Genomic DNA, 22,985 nt, shown 5'->3' on the forward strand with positions numbered 1-22,985 from the left:
TGAACAGTAAACATTACACTAAAAGTTTCAATAAAGCCATTGCAAATGTCATATTATGTCTATATACTATATGTAACGAGGTGCAAATAGTTAAAGTACAAAAGGGAAAATAAATAAGCATAAATATGGGTTGTATTTACAATGGTGTTTGTTCTTCACTGGTTGCCCTAGCCACTTTAAACAATGCTACCTAATATAATGTTTACATACCCTACATTATTCATCTCATATGTATACGTATATACTGTACTCTATCATCTACTGCATCTTTATGTAAAACATGTATCACTAGCCACTTTAACTATGCCACTTTGTTTACATACTCATCTCATATGTATATACTGTACTCGATACCATCTACTGTATCTTGCCTATGCTGCTCTGTACCATCACTCATTCATATATCTTTATGTACATATTCTTTATCCCCTTACACTGTATATAAGACAGTAGTTTAGGAATTGTTAGTTAGATTACTTGTTGGTTATTACTGCATTGTCGGAACTGGAAGCACAAGCATTTCGCTACACTAACATTAACATATGCTAACCATGTGTATGTGACAAATTTGATTTGATTTGATTTTCTTGTGGCAGCAGGTCACACATCTTGCTGCTGTGATGGCAGACGGTGGTATTTCACCCAGTAGATATGGGAGTTTATCAAAATTGTATTTGTTTTGGAATTCTTTGTGGGTCTGTGTAATCTGAGGGAAATATGTTTGTCTCTAATATGGTCATACATTTGGAAGTCTCTCTCTTCCTCTAATTTAATAAGAATTTGTTCTTAACTGACTTGCCTAGTTAAATAAAGGTAAAAATAAATATACTCTCTCTCTCTCTCTCTGTTCCTCTCCTCCCATCTAATGTCATGTCTCTGGGTGTTGATGTGTGATTGAGTCCTCCTCCTCTGTGAGAGCATCATTACAGCTTCTGGTTGTCTCTCTCTCTCTCTCTCTCTGTTCCTCTCCTCCCATCTAATGTCATGTCTCTGGGTGTTGATGTGTGATTGAGTCCTCCTCCTCTGCATCATTACAGCTTCTGGTTGTCTGCAACAGAACAGACGCAGCATGCAGTCAGACCCGAACCTGACTGCTAGCGTGAAAGGGGTTTAGGGTTAGTAGCTAGCTGGTTAGCTGGTTAGGGTTAGTAGCTAGCTGGTTAGCTGGTTAGTAGCTAGCTGGCTAGCTGGTTAGGGTTAGTAGCTAGCTGGTTAGCTGGTTAGTAGCTAGCTGGTTAGGGTTAGTAGCTAGCTGGTTAGCTGTTTAGTAGCTAGCTGGTTAGTAGCTAACTGGCTAGCTGGTTAGGGTTAGTAGCTAGCTGGCTAGCTGGTTAGTAGCTAACTGGCTAGCTGGTTAGGGTTAGTAGCTAGCTGGCTAGCTGGTTAGGGTTAGTAGCTAACTGGCTAGCTGGTTAGGGTTAGGAGCTAGCTGGCTAGCTGGTTAGGGTTAGTAGCTAACTGGCTAGCTGGTTAGGGTTTTGGGTTAGTAGCTAGCTGGTTAGGGTTAGTAGCTAACTGGCTAGCTGGTTAGGGTTAGGAGCTAACTGGCTAGCTGGTTAGGGTTTAGGGTTAGTAGCTAACTGGCTAGCTGGTTAGGGTTAGTAGCTAACTGGCTAGCTGGTTCGGGTTTAGGGTTAGTAGCTAGCTGGTTAGGGTTTTGGGTTAGTAGCTAGCTGGTTAGGGTTTAGGGTTAGTGGCTAGCTGGTTAGCTGGTTAGGGTTTTGGGTTAGTAGATAGCTAATAGCCATATGATTAGAGTTGAGGGTTAACAAGGTTACCAAGCTAGCTGGTTAGGATTCAGGGTTAAGGTTAGCTTGCTAGCTGGTTAGGGTTAGCTGGCTAGATAGTTTAGTTAGCTAGCTAGCTGGTTAGGATTCAGGGTTAAGGTTAGCTTGCTAGCTGGTTAGGGTTAGCTGGCTAGATAGTTTAGTTACCTAGCTAGCTGGTTAGGATTCAGGGTTAATGTTAACTTGTTAGCAAGTTTGGTTAGCTAGCTAGCGAGTTTGGTTCACTTTGGTTCGCTAGCTCCCGTTATCCTCCTCTCCACACCACTCCTCTCCCTTCCTCTCCTCCTCCTCTCCTCTCCCTTCCTCTCCTCCTCATCTCCTCTGCTATGTCTATGAGATAGGCCATAACCGTACTATGGACATTCCAGCCAGTTTCTCCTCAAACGCCGGGAAATATCAGTTCTGTCTTTCACACCACTGAGCACATACATAGAGGACGGGAGGGAGGGATGGAGACAGAGGGAAGGAGAGAGAGACATGTGGTGATGGTCAGAAGTGTGTGTGTGTGTGTGTGTGTGTGTGTGTGTGTGTGTGTGTGTGTGTGTGTGTGTGTGTGTGTGTTTTCCTGCAGTGGAACCTGTATGGGGTGTTTAATAATTCAGAGAAAAATCTGGTTCTACACACACACCTACACACACACCTACACACACACCTACACACAGGTCTATAGTGTGGCTGGGGACATTTAGCCTCTAACATCAGGGTGTCCGATTGGTTGAGCAGCAAGAAATAGTGGGCGGGGCTCAGAGAGGTAGAGTAGAGAAAGAGAACCCTAACCCTCGTAGAGAGGGAACCCTAACCCTATTAGAGAGAGAGAAAGAGAGAACCCTAACCCTAGTAGAGAGATAACCCTAATCCTAGTAGAGAGAGTGAGACCCCTAACCCTAGTAGAGAGAGAACCCTAATCCTAGTAGGGAGAGAACCCTAACCCTAGTAGAGAGAGAACCCTAATCCTAGTAGGGAGAGAACATTAACCCTAGTAGAGAGAGAACCCTAATCCTAGTAGAGAGAGAGAACCCTAACCCTATTAGAGAGAGAACCCTAGTAGAGAGAGAGAACCAGATAGATAGTGGACAGTGATACAGTATGTATGTAGATAGGGGACAGTGATACAGTATGTATGTAGATAGGGGACAGTATGTATGTAGATAGGGGACAGTGATACAGTATGTATGTAGATAGTGGACAGTGATACAGTATATATGTAGATAGGGGACAGTATGTATGTAGATAGGGGACAATGATACAGTATGTATGTAGATAGTGGACAGTGATACAGTATGTATGTAGATAGGGGACAGTGATACAGTATGTATGTAGATAGGGGACAATGATACAGTATGTATGTAGATAGTGGACAGTGATACAGTATGTATGTAGATAGGACACAGTATGTATGTAGATAGGGGACAGTGATACAGTATGTATGTAGATAGGAGACAGTGATACAGTATGTATGTAGATAGGGGACAATGATACAGTATATATGTAGATAGGGGACAGTGATACAGTATGTTTGTAGATAGGGGACAGTATGTATGTAGATAGGGGACAGTGATACAGTATGTTTGTAGATAGGGGACAGTATGTATGTAGATAGGGGACAGTGATACAGTATATATGTAGATAGGGGACAGTGATACAGTATGTATGTAGATAGGGGACAGTGATACAGTATGTATGTAGATAGGGGACAGTGATACAGTGTGTATGTAGATAGGGGACAGTGATACAGTATGTATGTAGATAGGGGACAGTGATACAGTATGTATGTAGATAGGGGACAATGATACAGTATGTATGTAGATAGGGGACAGTATGTATGTAGATAGGGGACAGTGATACAGTGATACAGTATGTATGTAGATAGGGGACAGTGATACAGTATGTATGTAGATAGGGGACAGTATGTATGTAGATAGGGGACAGTGATACAGTATGTATGTAGATAGGGGACAGTGATACAGTATGTATGTAGATAGGGGACAGTGATACAGTATGTATGTAGATAGGGGACAGTATGTATGTAGATAGGGGAAAGTGATACAGTATGGATGTAGATAGGGGACAGTGATACAGTATGTATGTAGATAGGGGACAGTGATACAGTATGTATGTAGATAGGAGACAGTGATACAGTATGTATGTAGATAGGGGACAGTGATACAGTATATATGTAGATAGGGGACAGTGATACAGTATGTATGTAGATAGGGGACAGTGATACAGTATGTATGTAGATAGGAGACAGTGATACAGTATGTATGTAGATAGGGGACAGTGATATAGTATGTATGTAGATAGGGGACAGTGATACAGTATGTATGTAGATAGGAGACAGTGATACAGTATGTATGTAGATAGGAGACAGTGATACAGTGTGTATGTAGATAGGGGACAGTGATACAGTATGTATGTAGATAGGGGACAATGATACAGTATGTATGTAGATAGGGGACAGTGATACAGTATGTATGTAGATAGGGGACAGTGATACAGTATGTATGTAGATAGGGGACAGTGATACAGTATGTATGTAGATAGGAGACAGTATGTATGTAGATAGGGGACAGTGATACAGTATGTATGTAGATAGGAGACAGTGATACAGTATGTATGTAGATAAGGGACAGTGATACAGTATGTATGTAGATAGGGGACAGTGATACAGTATGTATGTAGATAGGGGACAATGATACAGTATGTATGTAGATAGGAGACAGTGATACAGTATGTATGTAGATAGGGGACAGTGATACAGTATGTATGTAGATAGGGGACAGTGATACAGTATGTATGTAGATAGGAGACAGTATGTATGTAGATAGGAGACAGTGATACAGTATGTATGTAGATAGGAGACAGTATGTATGTAGATAGGGGACAGTGATACAGTATGTATGTAGATAGGGGACAGTATGTATGTAGATAGGGGACAATGATACAGTATGTATGTAGATAGGGGACAGTGATACAGTATTTATGTAGATCGGAGACAGTGATACAGTGATACAGTATGTATGTAGATAGGGGACAGTGATACAGTATTTATGTAGATCGGAGACAGTGATACAGTGATACAGTATGTATGTAGATAGGGGACAGTGATACAGTATGTATGTAGATAGTGGACAGTATGTATGTAGATAGGGGACAGTGATACAGTATGTATGTCGTTAGGGGACAGTGATACAGTATGTATGTAGATAGGGGACAGTGATACAGTATGTATGTAGATAGGGGACAGTGATACAGTGTGTATGTAGATCGGGGACAGTGATATAGTATGTATGTAGATAGGGGACAGTGATACAGTATGTATGTAGATAGGAGACAGTATGTATGTAGATAGGGGACAGTGATACAGTATGTATGTAGATAGGGGACAGTATGTATGTAGATAGGGGACAATGATACAGTATGTATGTAGATAGGGGACAGTGATACAGTATTTATGTAGATCGGAGACAGTGATACAGTGATACAGTATGTATGTAGATAGGGGACAGTGATATAGTATGTATGTAGATAGGGGACAGTGATACAGTGATACAGTATGTATGTAGATAGGGGACAGTGATACAGTGATACAGTATGTATGTAGATAGGGGACAGTGATATAGTATGTATGTAGATAGGGGACAGTGATACAGTGATACAGTATGTATGTAGATAGGGGACAGTGATACAGTATGTATGTAGATAGGGGACAGTGATACAGTATGTATGTAGATAGGGGACAGTGATACAGTATATATGTAGATAGGGGACAGTGATACAGTATGTTTGTAGATAGGGGACAGTGATACAGTATGTTTGTAGATAGGGGACAGTATGTATGTAGATAGGGGACAGTGATACAGTATATATGTAGATAGGGGACAGTGATACAGTATGTATGTAGATAGGGGACAGTGATACAGTATGTATGTAGATAGGGGACAGTGATACAGTGTGTATGTAGATAGGGGACAGTGATACAGTATGTATGTAGATAGGAGACAGTGATACAGTATGTATGTAGATAGGGGACAGTATGTATGTAGATAGGGGACAGTGATACAGTATGTATGTAGATAGGGGACAGTGATACAGTATGTTTGTAGCTAGGGGACAGTGATACAGTATGTATGTAGATAGGGGACAGTGATACAGTATGTATGTAGATAGGGGACAGTGATACAGTATGTATGTAGATAGGGGACAGTGATACAGTATGTATGTAGATAGGGGACAGTGATACAGTATGTATGTAGATAGGGGACAGTGATACAGTATGTATGTAGATAGGAGACAGTGATACAGTATGTATGTAGATAGGGGACAGTATGTATGTAGATAGGGGACAGTATGTATGTAGATAGGGGACAGTGATACAGTATGTATGTAGATAGGGGACAGTGGTACAGTATGTATGTAGATAGGGGACAGTATGTATGTAGATAGGAGACAGTGATACAGTATGTATGTAGATAGGGGACAGTGATACAGTATGTATGTAGATAGGGGACAGTGATACAGTATGTATGTAGATAGGGGACAGTGATACAGTATGTATGTAGATAGGGGACAGTGATACAGTATGTATGTAGATAGGGGACAGTGATACAGTATGTATGTAGATAGGGGACAGTGATACAGTGATACAGTATGTATGTAGATAGGGGACAGTATGTATGTAGATAGGGGACAGTGATACAGTATGTAGATAGGGGACAGTGATACAGTGTGTATGTAGATAGGGGACAGTGATACAGTATGTATGTAGATAGGGGACAGTGATACAGTATGTATGTAGATAGTGGACAGTGATACAGTATGTATGTAGATAGGGGACAGTGATACAGTATGTATGTAGATAGGGGACAGTGATACAGTATGTATGTAGATAGGGGACAGTGATACAGTATGTATGTAGATAGGGGACAGTGATACAGTATGTATGTAGATAGGGGACAGTGATACAGTATGTATGTAGATAGGGGACAGTGATACAGTATGTATGTCGTTAGGGGACAGTGATACAGTATGTATGTAGATAGGGGACAGTGATACAGTATGTATGTAGATAGGGGACAGTGATACAGTATGTATGTAGATAGGGGACAGTGATACAGTATGTATGTAGATAGGGGACAGTGATACAGTATGTATGTAGATAGTGGACAGTGATACAGTATGTATGTAGATAGGGGACAGTGATACAGTATGTATGTAGATAGGGGACAGTGATACAGTATGTATGTAGATAGGGGACAGTGATACAGTATGTATTCGGCCCCCTTGAACTTTGCGACCTTTTGACACATTTCTGGCTTCAAACATAAAGATATAAAACTGTATTTTTTTGTGAAGAATCAACAACAAGTGGGACACAATCATGAATTGGAACGACATTTATTGGATATTTCAAACTTTTTTAACAAATAAAAAAATGAAAAATTGGGCGTGCAAAATTATTCAGCCCCCTTAAGTTAATACTTTGTAGCGCCACCTTTTGCTGCGATTACAGCTGTAAGTCGCTTGGGGTATGTCTCTGGGTGGACAGGGGGAGGACAATGGGTGGACAGGGGGTGTTCCTGGGAGGACAGGGGGTGGACAGGGGGTGTTCCTGGGTGGACAGGGGGAGGACAGGGGGTGGACAGGGGGTGTTCCTGGGAGGACAGGGGTTGGACAGGGGGTGTTCCTGGGTGGACAGGGGGTGGACAGGGGTGGACAGGGGGTGGACAGGGGGTGGACCGGGGGTGGACAGGGGGTGTTCCTGAGTGGACAGGGGGTGGACAGGGGGAGGACAGGGGGTGTTCCTGAGTGGACAGGGGGTGGACAGGGGGTGGACAGGGGGTGGACAGGGGGTGGACAGGGGGAGGACAGGGGGTGGACAGGGGGAGGACAGGGGGTGTTCCTGGGTGGACAGGGGGTGTTCCTGGGTGGACAGGGGGTGTTCCTGGGTGGACAGGGGGAGGACAGGGGGTGTTCCTGGGTGGACAGGGGGTGTTCCAGGGTGGACAGGGGGTGGACAGGGGGTGTTCCTGAGTGGACAGGGGGTGGACAGGGGGTGTTCCTGAGTGGACAGGGGGTGTTCCTGGGTGGACAGGGGGTGGACAGGGGTTGTTCCTGGGTGGACAGGGGGTGTTCCTGAGTGGACAGGGGGTGGACAGGGGGTGTTCCTGAGTGGACAGGGGGTGGACAGGGGGTGTTCCTGAGTGGACAGGGGGTGTTCCTGGGTGGACAGGGGGTGGACAGGGGGTGTTCCTGGGTGGACAGGGGGTGGACAGGGGGTGGACAGGGGGTGGACAGGGGGTGTTCCTGGGTGGACAGGGGGAGGACAGGGGGTGTTCCTGGGAGGACAGGGGGTGTTCCTGGGTGGACAGGGGGTGGACAGGGGGTGTTCCTGGGTGGACAGGGGGTGGACAGGGGGTGTTCCTGGGTGGACAGGGGGTGGACAGGGGGTGTTCCTGGGTGGACAGGGGGTGGACAGGGGGTGTTCCTGGGTGGACAGGGGGTGTTCCTGGGTGGACAAGGGGTGGACAGGGGGTGTTCCTGTGTGGACAGGGGGTGGACAGGGGTGTTCCTGGGTGTTAATTCTGCTTGATTTAGTCTTTATTCTCATTTTCCTGTGATCCATGGTACCACACACACTGATGTCTCTATCTATGTGTGTTTCAGAGTTGCTGGGAACAGCCAAGAGGGTCAATGTTAACTTCCAGGACACAGACGGGTGAGTGACATCACAGTCTATACACACTGTCTATACACAGTCTTTACACAGTCTATACACACTGTCTATACACACTGTCTATACACAGCCTATACACAATGTCTATACACAGTCTATACACACTGTCTATACACAATGTCTATACACAGTCTATACACACTGTCTATACACACTGTCTATACACACTGTCTATACACCATCTATACACAGTCTATATACACAGTCTATACACAGTCTATACACAATGTCTATACACAGTCTATACACACTGTCTATACACAGTCTATACACAATGTCTATACACAGTTTATACACACTGTCTATACACACTGTCTATACACCATCTATACACAGTCTATACACACTGTCTATACAAAGCCTATACACACAGTCTATGTAAACAGTCTATAGACACATCTTATACACAGTCTATTAACACAGTCTGTACACACGGTCTATACACACAGTCTATACACAGTCTATAAACACAGTCTATATACAGTCTATACACACAGTCTATTAACACAGTCTATACACACAGTCTATACACAGTCTATAAACACAGTCTATATACAGTCTATACACACAGTCTATAGACAGTCTATACACACAGTCTATACACACAGTCTATGTAAACAGTCTATAGACACATCTTATACACAGTCTATTAACACTGTCTATACACACAGTCTATACACACGGTCTATACACACAGTCTATACACACAGTCTATACACAGTCTATAAACACAGTCTATATACAGTCTATACACACAGTCTATACACACAGTCTATTAACACAGTCTATACACAGTCTATACACACAGTCTATATACACAGTCTATACACAGTCTATAAACACAGTCTATATACAGTCTATACACACGGTCTATACACACAGTCTATACACACAGTCTATACACAGTCTATACACACAGTCTATACACACAGTCTATACACACAGACTATACACAGTCTGCACAGTCTATATACACAGTCTATATACAGTCTATAAGCACAGTCTATAGACAGTCTATAAACACAGTCTATAGACAGTCATTACACACAGTCTATGTAAACAGTCTATTGACACAGTCTATGTAAACAGTCTATAGACACATCTTTTACACAGTCTATTAACACAGTCTATACACACAGTCTATACACACAGTCTATAGAGTCTATACACAGTGTCTATACACACGGTCTATACACACAGTCTATACACAGTCTATACACACAGTCTTTACACACAGTCTTTACACACAGTCTACATAAACAGTCTATAAACACAGCCTATAGACAGTCTATACACACGGTGTATACACACAGTCTATACACAGTCTATACACACGGTGTATACACACAGTCTATACACACATTCTACACACACCGTCTATACACCGTCTATAATCATAGTCTATACACATGTTATTGTTAGGTGAAGTCATGGGTTCTACAGTAGGTCTATGTTGTTGTTAGGTGAAGTTATGGGTCCTACAGTAGGTCTATGTTATCGTTATGGGTCCTACAGTAGGTCTATGTTATCGTTATGGGTCCTACAGTAGGTCTATGTAATTGTTAGGTGAAGTTATGGGTCCTACAGTAGGTCTATGTTATCGTTATGGGTCCTACAGTAGGTCTATGTTATCGTTATGGGTCCTACAGTAGGTCTATGTTATTGTTATGGGTCCTACAGTAGGTCTGTGTTGTAAGTTAGTGGTCCTACAGTAGGTCTATGTTGTAAGTTATGGGTCCTACAGTCTATAAACACAGTCTATAAACACAGTATATAAACCCAGTCTATAAAGACAGTCTATTAACAGTGTATAAACCCAGTCTATAAACCCAGTCTATAAACCCAGTCTATAAACCCAGTCTATAAACCCAGTCTATAAACACAGTCTATACACACAGTCTATAAACACTGTCTATAAACACTGTCTATAAACACTGTCTATAAACACAGTCTATACACACAGTCTATACACACAGTCTATAAACACAGTCTATAAACACAGTCTATAAACACCGTCTATACACACGGTCTATAAACACGGTCTATAAACACAGTTTATAAACCCAGTCTATAAACCCAATCTATACACACAGTCTATACACACAGTCTGTAAACACAGTCTATAAAGACAGTCTATACACACAGTCTATAAACACAGTCTATATACAGAGTTTTCCTGCTGGTTCATTTTAAGAACCTATATATATTTTCCATATATACACTGCTCAAAAATAAAGGGGCACTTAAACAACACAATGTAACTCCAAGTCAATCACACTTCTGTGAAATCAAACTGTCCACTTAGGAATCAACAACCCAGCAGCAGGACCGCTACCTCCGCCTTTGTGCAAGGAGGAGCAGGAGGAGCACTGCCAGAGCCCTGCAAAATGACCTCCAGCAGGCCACAAATGTGCATGTGTCTGCTCAAACGGAAAGAAACAGACTCCATGAGGGTGGTATGAGAGCCCGACGTCCACAGATGGGGGTTGTGCTTACAGCCCAACACCGTGCAGGACGTTTGGCATTTGGGTCAGTCATGGTGTGGGGTGGCATTTCTTTGGGGGGCCGCACAGCCCTCCATGTGCTCGCCAGAGGTAGCCTGACTGCCATTAGGTACCGAGATGAGATCCTCAGACCCCTTGCGATACCATATGCTGGTGCGGTTGGCCCTGGGTTCCTCCTAATGCAAGACAATGCTAGACCTCATGTGGCTGGAGTGTGTCAGCAGTTCCTGCAAGAGGAAGGCATTGATGCTATGGACTGGCCCGCCCGTTCCCCAGACCTGAATCCAATTGAGCACATCTGGGACATCATGTCTCGCTCCATCCACCAACGCCACGTTGCACCACAGACTGTCCAGGAGTTGGCGGATGCTTTAGTCCAGGTCTGGGAGGAGATCCCTCAGGAGACCATCCGCCACCTCATCAGGAGCATGCCCAGGCGTTGTAGGGAGGTCATACAGGCACGTGGGGGCCACACACACTACTGAGCCTCATTTTGACTTGTTTTAAGGACATTACATCAAAGTTTGATCAGCCTGTAGTGTGGTTTTCCACTTTAATTTTGAGTGACTCCAAATCCAGACCTCCATGGGTTGATAAATTTGATTTCCATTGATCATTTTTGTGTGATTTTGTTGTCAGCACATTCAACTATGTAAAGAAAAAAGTATTTAATAAGAATATTTCATTCATTCAGATCTAGGATGTGTTAATTTAGTGTTCCCTTAATTTTTTTGAGCAGTGTATATATACATATACTTTAACATCAATGAGAGAGAAACAGAGAAACAGGGAGAGAAAAGGAGGGGAAATTAGAGAAAAGGAGAGAGAGAAAAGTAGAGAAAAGGAGAGAGAGAAAAGGAGAGAAAAGGAGAGAGAGAAAAGAAGAGAGAGAACAGGAGAGAGAGAAAAGGAGAGAGAGAAAAGAAGAGAGAGAAAAGGAGAGAGAGAGAGAGAAAAGGAGAGAGAGAGGGAGAAAAGGAGAGAGAGACAGAGAAAAGGAGAGAAAGTGAGAGAAAAGGAGAGAGAGAGGGACGAAGAGGAGGATAGAGCGATAGGGATAGATGAAGAGATAGAGAAAGGGTTAGAGGCTCCAGGGAAGAGGTGTCTTATTATGGGATCTAGGTCACCTCACACACACACACACACACACACACACACACACACACACACACACACACACACACACACACACACACACACACACACACACACACACACACACACACACACACACACACACACACACACACACACACACACACACACACACACACACACACACACACACACACAGTGAGAAGGGATGAAGTTACACAGTAAAGAGATGAGGGATGGTGGATTAATGGATACAGCCCCCCTAGAACTATAGGTTTAATCACTATGGATACAGACCCCCTAGAACTATAGATTTATTCACTATGGATACAGACCCCCTAGAACTATAGGTTTAATCACTATGGATACAGACCCCCTAGAACTATAGATTTATTCACTATGGATACAGACCCCCTAGAACTATAGATTTAATCACTATGTAATGCTCCGGGTGTCATGGGTGTGGAGTCAAATGCAGGAGACAGAGAGTTCAATGCTGTGCGTCTTTAATAGCACCAACGCACCACAGGGTGCTCACAATAGTTACGCTCCCAAACACAGGGAGTCAAAATGTACAACGGAACAAATCATGACCAGGCACTAACACGTACCTCTACAACAGAGCCGAAGGTTACACTGAAATAATCCCGCACAACAACCAGGTGGGCCGGCTGTCTAATAAAGACAAACGAATTAAACATAAACAGGTGCTACCACTAAACATACAAGGAGGGGGAGGAAAGACAGACCCCCTAGAACTATAGATTTAATCACTATGGTTACAGATCCACTAGAACTATAGATTTATTCACTGTGGATACAGACCCCCTAGAACTATAGATTTAATCACTATGGTTACAGACCCCCTAGAACTATAGATTTCATCACTATAGTTACAGGCCCCCTAGAACTATAGATTTAATCACTATGGTTACAGACCCACTAGAACTATAGGTTTAATCACTATGGTTACAGACCCACTAGAACAATAGGTTTGAACACTATGGTTACAGACCCACTAGAACTATAGGTTTAATCACTATGGTTACAGACACACTAGAGCTATAGGTTGATTCACTATGGTTACAGACCCACTAGAACAATAGGTTTAATCACTATGGTTACAGACCCAAAAGAACTATAGGTTTAATCACTACGGTTTCAGACCCCAGTAGAACTATAGGTTTAATCACTATGGTTACAGACCCACTAGAACTATAGGTTTAATCACTATGGTTACAGACCCACTAGAACTATAGGTTTAATCACTATGGTTACAGACCCACTAGAACTATAGGTTTAATCACTATGGTTACAGACCCACTAGAACTATAGGTTTAATCACTATGGTTACAGAACCCCTAGAACTATAGGTTTAATCACTATGATTACAGACCCACCGTGTGTGTGTGTGTGTGTGTGTGTGTGTGTGTGTGTGTGTGTGTGTGTGTGTGTGTGTGTGTGTGTGTGTGTGTGTGTGTGTGTGTGTGTGTGTGTGTGTGTAGGTTGTCTCCTCTGCACCATGCTGCTCTGAGCGGCAACAAGGAGCTGATCTCTCTGCTGTTGGAGGCTCAGGCCACAGTGGACATTAAGGACCAGAACGGTAACACTCCCTTCGCACACACACACACACACACTCTCTTTCTCTCTCTCTCTCCGTCTTCTCTCTGGTGTGTTGTGGGTCGTAGTCTGATTCTGTGTGTTCCTCTGGTGTGTTGTGGGTCGTAGATTCTGTGTGTTCCTCTGATGTGTTGTGGGTCGTAGATTCTGTGTGTTCCTCTGATGTGTTGTGGGTCGTAGTCTGATTCTGTGTGTTCCTCTGGTGTGTTGTGGGTCGTAGTCTGATTCTGTGTTTACCTCTGATGTGTTGTGGGTCGTAGTCTGATTCTGTGTGTTCCTCTGATGTGTTGTGGGTCGTAGTCTGATTCTGTGTGTTCCTCTGATGTGTTGTGGGTCGTAGTCTGATTCTGTGTGTTCCTCTGATGTGTTGTGGGTCGTAGATTCTGTGTGTTCCTCTGATGTGTTGTGGGTCGTAGATTCTGTGTGTTCCTCTGATGTGTTGTGGGTCGTAGATTCTGTGTGTTCCTCTGATGTGTTGTGGGTCGTAGATTCTGTGTGTTCCTCTGATGTGTTGAGGGTCGTAGATTCTGTGTGTTCCTCTGATGTGTTGTGGGTCGTAGATTCTGTGTGTTCCTCTGATGTGTTGTGGGTCGTAGTCTGATTCTGTGTTTACCTCTGATGTGTTGTGGGTCGTAGTCTGATTCTGTGTTTACCTCTGATGTGTTGTGGGTCGTAGTCTGATTCTGTGTGTTCCTCTGATGTGTTGTGGGTCGTAGTCTGATTCTGTGTGTTCCTCTGATGTGTTGTGGGTCGTAGTCTGATTCTGTGTGTACCTCTGATGTGTTGTGGGTCGTAGATTCTGTGTGTTCCTCTGATGTGTTGTGGGTCGTAGTCTGATTCTGTGTGTTCCTCTGATGTGTTGTGGGTCGTAGTCTGATTCTGTGTGTTCCTCTGATGTGTTGTGGGTCGTAGTCTGATTTTGTGTGTTCCTCTGATGTGTTGTGGGTCGTAGTCTGATTCTGTGTGTTCCTCTGATGTGTTGTGGGTCGTAGTCTGATTCTGTGTGTTCCTCTGATGTGTTGTGGGTCGTAGTCTGATTCTGTGTGTACCTCTGATGTGTTGTGGGTCGTAGATTCTGTGTGTTCCTCTGATGTGTTGTGGGTCGTAGATTCTGTGTGTTCCTCTGATGTGTTGTGGGTCGTAGTTTGATTCTGTGTGTTCCTCTGGTGTGTTGTGGGTCGTAGTCTGATTCTGTGTGTTCCTCTGATGTGTTGTGGGTCGTAGTCTGATTCTGTGTGTTCCTCTGATGTGTTGTGGGTCGTAGTCTGATTCTGTGTTTACCTCTGATGTGTTGTGGGTCGTAGTCCGATTCTGTGTGTACCTCTGATGTGTTGTGGGTCGTAGATTCTGTGTGTTCCTCTGATGTGTTGTGGGTCGTAGATTCTGTGTGTTCCTCTGATGTGTTGTGGGTCGTAGATTCTGTGTGTTCCTCTGGTGTGTTGTGGGTCGTAGTCTGATTCTGTGTGTTCCTCTGGTGTGTTGTGGGTCGTAGATTCTGTGTGTTCCTCTGATGTGTTGTGGGTCGTAGTCTGATTCTGTGTTTACCTCTGATGTGTTGTGGGTCGTAGATTCTGTGTGTTCCTCTGATGTGTTGTGGGTCGTAGATTCTGTGTGTTCCTCTGATGTGTTGTGGGTCGTAGTCTGATTCTGTGTGTTCCTCTGGTGTGTTGTGGGTCGTAGATTCTGTGTGTACCTCTGATGTGTTGTGGGTCGTAGTCTGATTCTGTGTGTTCCTCTGATGTGTTGTGGGTCGTAGTCTGATTCTGTGTGTTCCTCTGTGGTTGCCGTAGGTATGCGTCCACTGCACTACGCGGCGTGGCAGGGGAAGACTGAGCCAATGAAAATGCTCCTGAAGGCGGGATCATCGGTCAACATTCAATCAGACGAGGGCCAGATCCCACTGCACCTATCAGCACAGCACGGACATTACGACGGGGTAACGCCACACACACAACGACACACAAACACAATGACACACACAACGACACACACACGACACACACACAACTACACACACACAACGACACACAAACACAATGACACACACAACGACACACACACAACGACACACACAACGACACACACACACAACGACACACAAACACAATGACACGCACAAATGTGGTGTTCCTCACGGTTCTGGTCGAGGTCCACTGTGTTCTGGTCTGCCAACGACTGTAACATACTTATCCCTATAACACTCAGTCGATCAGCGCGGTAGAATTCAGAGGCCACTGTTCGTTATCACATGTTCTATGCTACAGCTGCTTTTGAAAGCCAACGGCGAATTGAAAACATCATTGGCGTTGTTGAATTCGATTTTCATAAAAGCAAGCTAGGACTGATGGTTCGGTTATCATGGCAACTACTGTAGGTATCTAATAAACTACTGTAGCTATCTAGTAAACTACTGTAGGTATCTGGTAAACTACTGTAGGTATCTAGTAAACTACTGTAGGTATCTAATAAACTACTGTAGGTATCTAATAAACTACTGTAACTATCTAGTAAACTACTGTAGGTATCTAATAAACTACTGTAGGTATCTAATAAACTACTGTAACTATCTAGTAAACTACTGTAGGTATCTAATAAACTACTGTATCTAATAAACTACTGTAGCTATCTAGTAAACTACTGTAGCTATCTAGTAAACTACTGTAGCTATCTAGTAAACTACTGTAGATATCTAGTAAACTACTGTAGCTATCTAATAAACTACTGTAGCTATCTAATAAACTACTGTAGGTATCTAATAAACTACTGTAACTATCTAATAAACTACTGTAACTATCTAGTAAACTACTGTAGGTATCTAATAAACTACTGTAACTATCTAGTAAACTACTGTAGGTATCTAGTAAACTACTGTAGGTATCTAGTAAACTACTGTAGGTATCTAGTAAACTACTGTAGCTATCTAGTAAACTACTGTAGGTATCTAATAAACTACTGTAACTATCTAGTAAACTACTGTAACTATCTAGTAAACTACTGTAACTATCTAGTAAACTACTGTAGGTATCTAGTAAACTACTTTAGGTATCTAGTAAACTACTGTAGCTATCTAGTAAACTACTGTAGCTATCTAATAAACTACTGTAGGTATCTAGTAAACTACTGTAGGTATCTAATAAACTACTGTAGCTATCTAGTAAACTACTGTAGCTATCTAATAAACTACTGTAGGTATCTAGTAAACTACTGTAGCTATCTAATAAACTACTGTAACTATCTAGTAAACTACTGTAACTATCTAGTAAACTACTGTAACTATCTAGTAAACTACTGTAGGTATCTAGTAAACTACTTTAGGTATCTAGTAAACTACTGTAGCTATCTAGTAAACTACTGTAGCTATCTAATAAACTACTGTAGGTATCTAATAAACTACTGTAACTATCTAATAAACTACTGTAACTATCTAGTAAACTACTGTAGGTATCTAATAAACTACTGTAACTATCTAGTAAACTACTGTAGGTATCTAGTAAACTACTGTAGGTATCTAGTAAACTACTGTAGGTATCTAGTAAACTACTGTAGCTATCTAGTAAACTACTGTAGGTATCTAATAAACTACTGTAACTATCTAGTAAACTACTGTAACTATCTAGTAAACTACTGTAACTATCTAGTAAACTACTGTAGGTATCTAGTAAACTACTTTAGGTATCTAGTAAACTACTGTAGCTATCTAGTAAACTACTGTAGCTATCTAATAAACTACTGTAGGTATCTAGTAAACTACTGTAGGTATCTAATAAACTACTGTAGCTATCTAGTAAACTACTGTAGCTATCTAATAAACTACTGTAGGTATCTAGTAAACTACTGTAGCTATCTAATAAACTACTGTAACTATCTAGTAAACTACTGTAGGTATCTAGTAAACTACTGTAGGTATCTAATAAACTACTGTAGCTATCTAATAAACTACTGTAACTATCTAGTAAACTACTGTAGGTATCTAGTAAACTACTGTAGGTATCTAGTAAACTACTGTAACTATCTAGTAAACTACTGTAGGTATCTAATAAACTACTGTAGCTATCTAGTAAACTACTGTAGCTATCTAGTAAACTACTGTATGTATCTAATAAACTACTGTAGGTATCTAGTAAACTACTGTAGGTATCTAGTAAACTACTGTAGCTATCTAGTAAACTACTGTAGGTATCTAGTAAACTACTGTAGCTATCTAATAAACTACTGTAACTATCTAATAAACTACTGTAGCTATCTAATAAACTACTGTAGGTATCTAATAAACTACTGTAGGTATATAGTAAACTACTGTAGGTATCTAGTAAACTACTTTAGGTATCTAGTAAACTACTGTAGCTATCTAGTAAACTACTGTAGCTATCTAATAAACTACTGTAGCTATCTAGTAAACTACTGTAGCTATCTAGTAAACTACTGTAGGTATCTAGTAAACTACTGTAATTATCTAGTAAACTACTGTAGTTATCTAGTAAACTACTGTAACTATCTAATGAACTACTGTAGGTATCTTATAAACTACTGTAACTGTCTAGTAAACTACTGTAGCTATTTAATAAACTACTGTAGCTATCTAGTAAACTACCGTAGCTATCTAATAAACTACTGTAGCTATCTAATAAACTACTGTAACTATCTAATAAACTACTGTAGGTATCTAATAAACTACTGTAGCTATCTAATAAACTACTGTAGGTATCTAGTAAACTACTGTAGCTATATAGGTAACTACTGTAGCTATCTAGTAAACTACTGTAGGTATCTGGTAAAGTACTGTAGCTGTGGTAAGCTACTGTAGCTATCTAGTAAACTTGCTATCGACTTCAGTTGATATTGAACAACTACTATAGCTATCTAGTAAACTACTGTAGCTATCTAATAAACTACTGTAGGTATCTAATAAACTACTGTAACTATCTAATAAACTACTGTAACTATCTAGTAAACTACTGTAGCTATCTAATAAACTACTGTAGGTATCTAATAAACTACTGTAACTATCTAGTAAACTACTGTAGCTATCTAGTAAACTACTGTAGCTATCTAGTAAACTACTGTAGCTATCTAATAAACTACTGTAGGTATCTAATAAACTACTGTAACTATCTAATAAACTACTGTAACTATCTAGTAAACTACTGTAGCTATCTAATAAACTACTCTAGGTATCTAATAAACTACTGTAACTATCTAGTAAACTACTGTAGCAATCTAGTAAACTAATGTAGCTATCTAGTAAACTACTGTAGCTATCTAATAAACTACTGTAGGTATCTAGTAAACTACTATAGGTATCTAATAAACTACTGTAGCTATCTAATAAACTACTGTAGCTATATAGGTAACTACTGTAGCTATTTAATAAACTACTGTAGGTATCTAATAAACTACTGTAGCTATATAGGTAACTACTGTAGCTATCTAGTAAACTACTGTAGGTATCTAATAAACTACTGTAGGTATCTAGTAAACTACTGTAACTATCTAGTAAACTACTGTAGGTATCTAGTAAACTACTGTAGGTATCTAGTAAACTACTGTAGGTATCTAGTAAACTACTGTAGCTATCTAGTAAACTACTGTAGGTATCTAATAAACTACTGTAACTATCTAGTAAACTACTGTAACTATCTAGTAAACTACTGTAGTTATCTAGTAAACTACTGTAGCTATCTAATAAAATACTGTAGGCTCACTAAACTTTCAGCGCCGACAGAGATGGCCGCCTCGCTTCGCGTTCCTAGGAAACTATGCAGTTTTTTGTTTTTTTACGTGTTATTTCTTACATTAGTACCCCAGGTCATCTTAGGTTTCATTACATACAGTCGAGAAGAACTATTGAATATAAGAGCAGCGTCAACTCACCATCAGTACGACCAAGAATATGACTTTTGCGAAGCGGATCCTGTGTTCTGCCTTTCACCCAGGACAACGGAATGGATCCCAGCCGGTGACCCAAAAAAACAACTTCGTAAAAGAGGGAAACGAGGCGGTCTTCTGGTCAGACTCCGGAGACGGGCACATCGTGCACCACTACCTAGTATACTTCTCGCCAATGTCCGGTCTCTTGACAACAAGGTTGATGAAATCCGAGCAATGGTAGCATTCCAGGGGGACATCAGAGACTGTAACGTTCTTTGCTTCACGGAAACATGGCTCACTGGAGAGACGCTATCGGAGTCGGTGCAGCCAGCGGGTTTCTCCACGCATCGCGCCGACAGAAACAAACATCTTTCTGGTAAGAAGAAGGGCGGGGGCGTATGCTTTATGGCTAACGAGACGTGGTGTGATCACAAAAACATACAGGAACTCAAATCCTTCTGTTCACCTGATTTAGAATTCCTCACAATCAAGTGTCGACCGCATTATCTACCAAGGGAATTCTCTTCGATTATAATCACAGCCGTATATATTCCCCCCAAGCAGACACATCGATGACTCTGAACAAACTTTATTTGACTCTTTGCAAACTGGAATCCATACATCCTGAGGCTGCATTCATGGTAGCTGGGGATTTTAACAAGGCTAATCTGAAAACAAGACTCCCTAAATTGTATCAGCATATCGATTGCGCAACCAGGGCTGGCAAAACCTTGGATCATTGCTATTCTAACTTCCGCGACGCATATAAGGCCCTGCCCCGCCCTCCTTTCGGAAAAGCTGACCACGACTCCATTTTGTTGATCCCTGCCTACAGACAGAAACTAAAAAAAGAAGCTCCCACGCTGAGGTCTGTCCAACGCTGGTCCGACCAATCTGATTCCACACTCCAAGACTGCTTCCATCACGTGGACTGGGACATGTTTCGTATTGCGTCAAATAACAACATTGACGAATACGCTGATTCTTTGTGCGAGTTCATTAGAACGTGCGTTGAAGATGTCGTTCCCATAGCAACGATTAAAACATTCCCAAACCAGAAACCGTGGATTGATGGCAGCATTCGCGTGAAACTGAAAGCGCGAACCACTGCTTTTAATCAGGGCAAGGTGACCGGAAACATGACCGAATACAAACAGTGCAGCTATTCCCTCAGCATGGCAATCAAACAAGCTAAGCGTCAGTATAGAGACAAAGTAGAATCTCAATTCAACGGCTCAGTCACAAGAGGTATGTGGCAGGGTCTACAGTCAATTACGGATTACAAAAAGAAAACCAGCCACGTCATGGACCAGGATGTCTTGCTCCCAGGCAGACTAAATAACTTTGTTGCCCGCTTTGAGGACAATACAGTGCCACTGACACGGCCTGCAACGAAAACATGCGGACTCTCCTTCACTGCAGCCGAGGTGAGTAAAACATTTAAGCGTGTTAACCCTCACAAGGCTGCAGGCCCGGACGGCATCCCCAGCTGCGCCCTCAGAGCATGCACAGACCAGCTGGCTGGTGTGTTTACGGACATATTCAATCAATCCCTATACCAGTCTGCTGTTCCCACATGCTTCAAGAGGGCCACCATTGTTCCTGTTCCCAATAAAGCTAAGGTAACTGAGCTAAACGACTACCGCCCCGTAGCACTCACTTCCGTCATCATGAAGTGCTCTGAGAGACTAGTCAAGGACCATATCACCTCCACCCTACCTGACACCCTAGACCCATTCCAATTTGCTTACCGCCCAAATAGGTCCACAGACGATGCAATCTCAACCACACTGCACACTGCCCTAACCCATCTGGACAAGAGGAATACCTATGTGAGAATGCTGTTCATCGACTACAGCTCGGCATTTAACACCATAGTACCCTCCATGCTCCTCATCAAGCTCGAGACCCTGGGTCTCGACCCCGCCCTGTGCAACTGGGTACTGGACTTCCTGACGGGCCACCCCCAGGTGGTGAGGGTAGGCAACAACATCTCCACCCCGCTGATCCTCAACACTGGGGCCCCACAAGGGTGTGTTCTGAGCCCTCTCCTGTACTCCCTGTTTACCCACGACTGCGTGGCCACACACACCTCCAACTCAATCATCAAGTTTGCGGACGACAGTGGTAGGCTTGATTACCAACAACGACGAGATGGCCTACAGGGAGGAGGTGAGGGCCCTCGGAGTGTGGTGGCAGGAAAATAACCTCACACTCAACGTCAACAAAACTAAGGAGATGATTGTGGACTTCAGGAAACAGCAGAGGGAACACCCCCCTATCCACATCAATGGAACAGTAGTGGAGAGGGTAGTAAGTTTTAAGTTCCTCGGCATACACATCACAGACAAACTGAATTGGTCCACTCACACAGACAGCATCGTGAAGAACCTCAGGAGGCTGAAGAAATTCGGCTTGTCACCAAAAGTACTCACAAACTTCTACAGATGCACAATCAAGAGCATCCTGGCGGGCTGTAGACACCGCCTGGTACGGCAACTGCTCCGCCCTCAACCGTAAGGCTCTCCAGAGGGTAGTGAGGTCTGCACAACGCATCACCGGGGGCAAACTACCTGCCCTCCAGGACACCTACACCACCCGATGTTACAGGAAGTCCATAAAGATGATCAAGGACAACAACCACCCGAGCCACTTCCTGTTCACCCCTCTATCATCCAGAAGGCGAGGTTAGTACAGGTGCATCAAAGCTGGGACCGAGAGACTGAAAAACAGCTTCTATCTCAAGGCCATCAGACTGTTAAACAGCCACCACTAACATTGAGTGGCTGCTGCCAACACACTGACTCAACTCCAGCCACTTTAATAATGGGAATTGATGGGAAAGGATGTAAAATATATCACTAGCCACTTTAAACAATGCTACCTAATATAATGTTTACATACCCTACATTATTCATCTCATATGTATACGTATATACTGTACTCTATATCATCTACCGCATCTTTATGTAATACATGTATCAAAAAAAAAGTATTTAGTCAGCCACCAGGTGTGCAAGTTCTACCACTTAAAAAGATGAGAGAGGCCTATAATTTTCATCATAGGTACACTTCAACTATGACAGACACAATTATTATCCCTATAATCATAATTTATTGATTGATTATCCCTTAATTATATTTAATAAGTCTCTCTGTGTTCAGTCAGAGATGTTGCCCCAGTCTAACCCCGTGTATCTCTCTGTCTCTCTGTGTTCAGTCAGAGATGTTGCCCCAGTCTAACCCCGTGTATCTCTCTGTCTCTCTGTGTTCAGTCAGAGATGTTGCCCCAGTCTAACCCCGTGTATCTCTCTGTCTCTCTGTGTTCAGTCTGAGATGTTGCCCCAGTCTAACCCCGTGTATCTCTCTGTCTCT

At 42.5% G+C, this 22,985-nt stretch overlaps 1 protein-coding gene and 1 pseudogene across 1 annotated transcript in view; both read left to right on the plus strand.

The window, feature by feature from the left end:
* The window catches only part of LOC135530887 (caskin-1-like), a 144,721-nt gene that overhangs the window by 27,764 nt on the left and 93,972 nt on the right, over window positions 1-22,985 (plus strand). The window contains 3 exon segments of the mRNA XM_064959064.1: window positions 8,454-8,505; window positions 13,628-13,725; window positions 15,533-15,678. Coding sequence (XP_064815136.1) covers window positions 8,454-8,505; window positions 13,628-13,725; window positions 15,533-15,678 — 296 coding nt within the window.
* LOC135530358 (uncharacterized) lies at window positions 8,530-9,949 on the plus strand (annotated as a pseudogene).

The sequence above is a fragment of the Oncorhynchus masou genome, chromosome 5, assembly GCF_036934945.1.
Source record: "Oncorhynchus masou masou isolate Uvic2021 chromosome 5, UVic_Omas_1.1, whole genome shotgun sequence".
Classification (NCBI taxonomy): domain Eukaryota; kingdom Metazoa; phylum Chordata; class Actinopteri; order Salmoniformes; family Salmonidae; genus Oncorhynchus; species Oncorhynchus masou.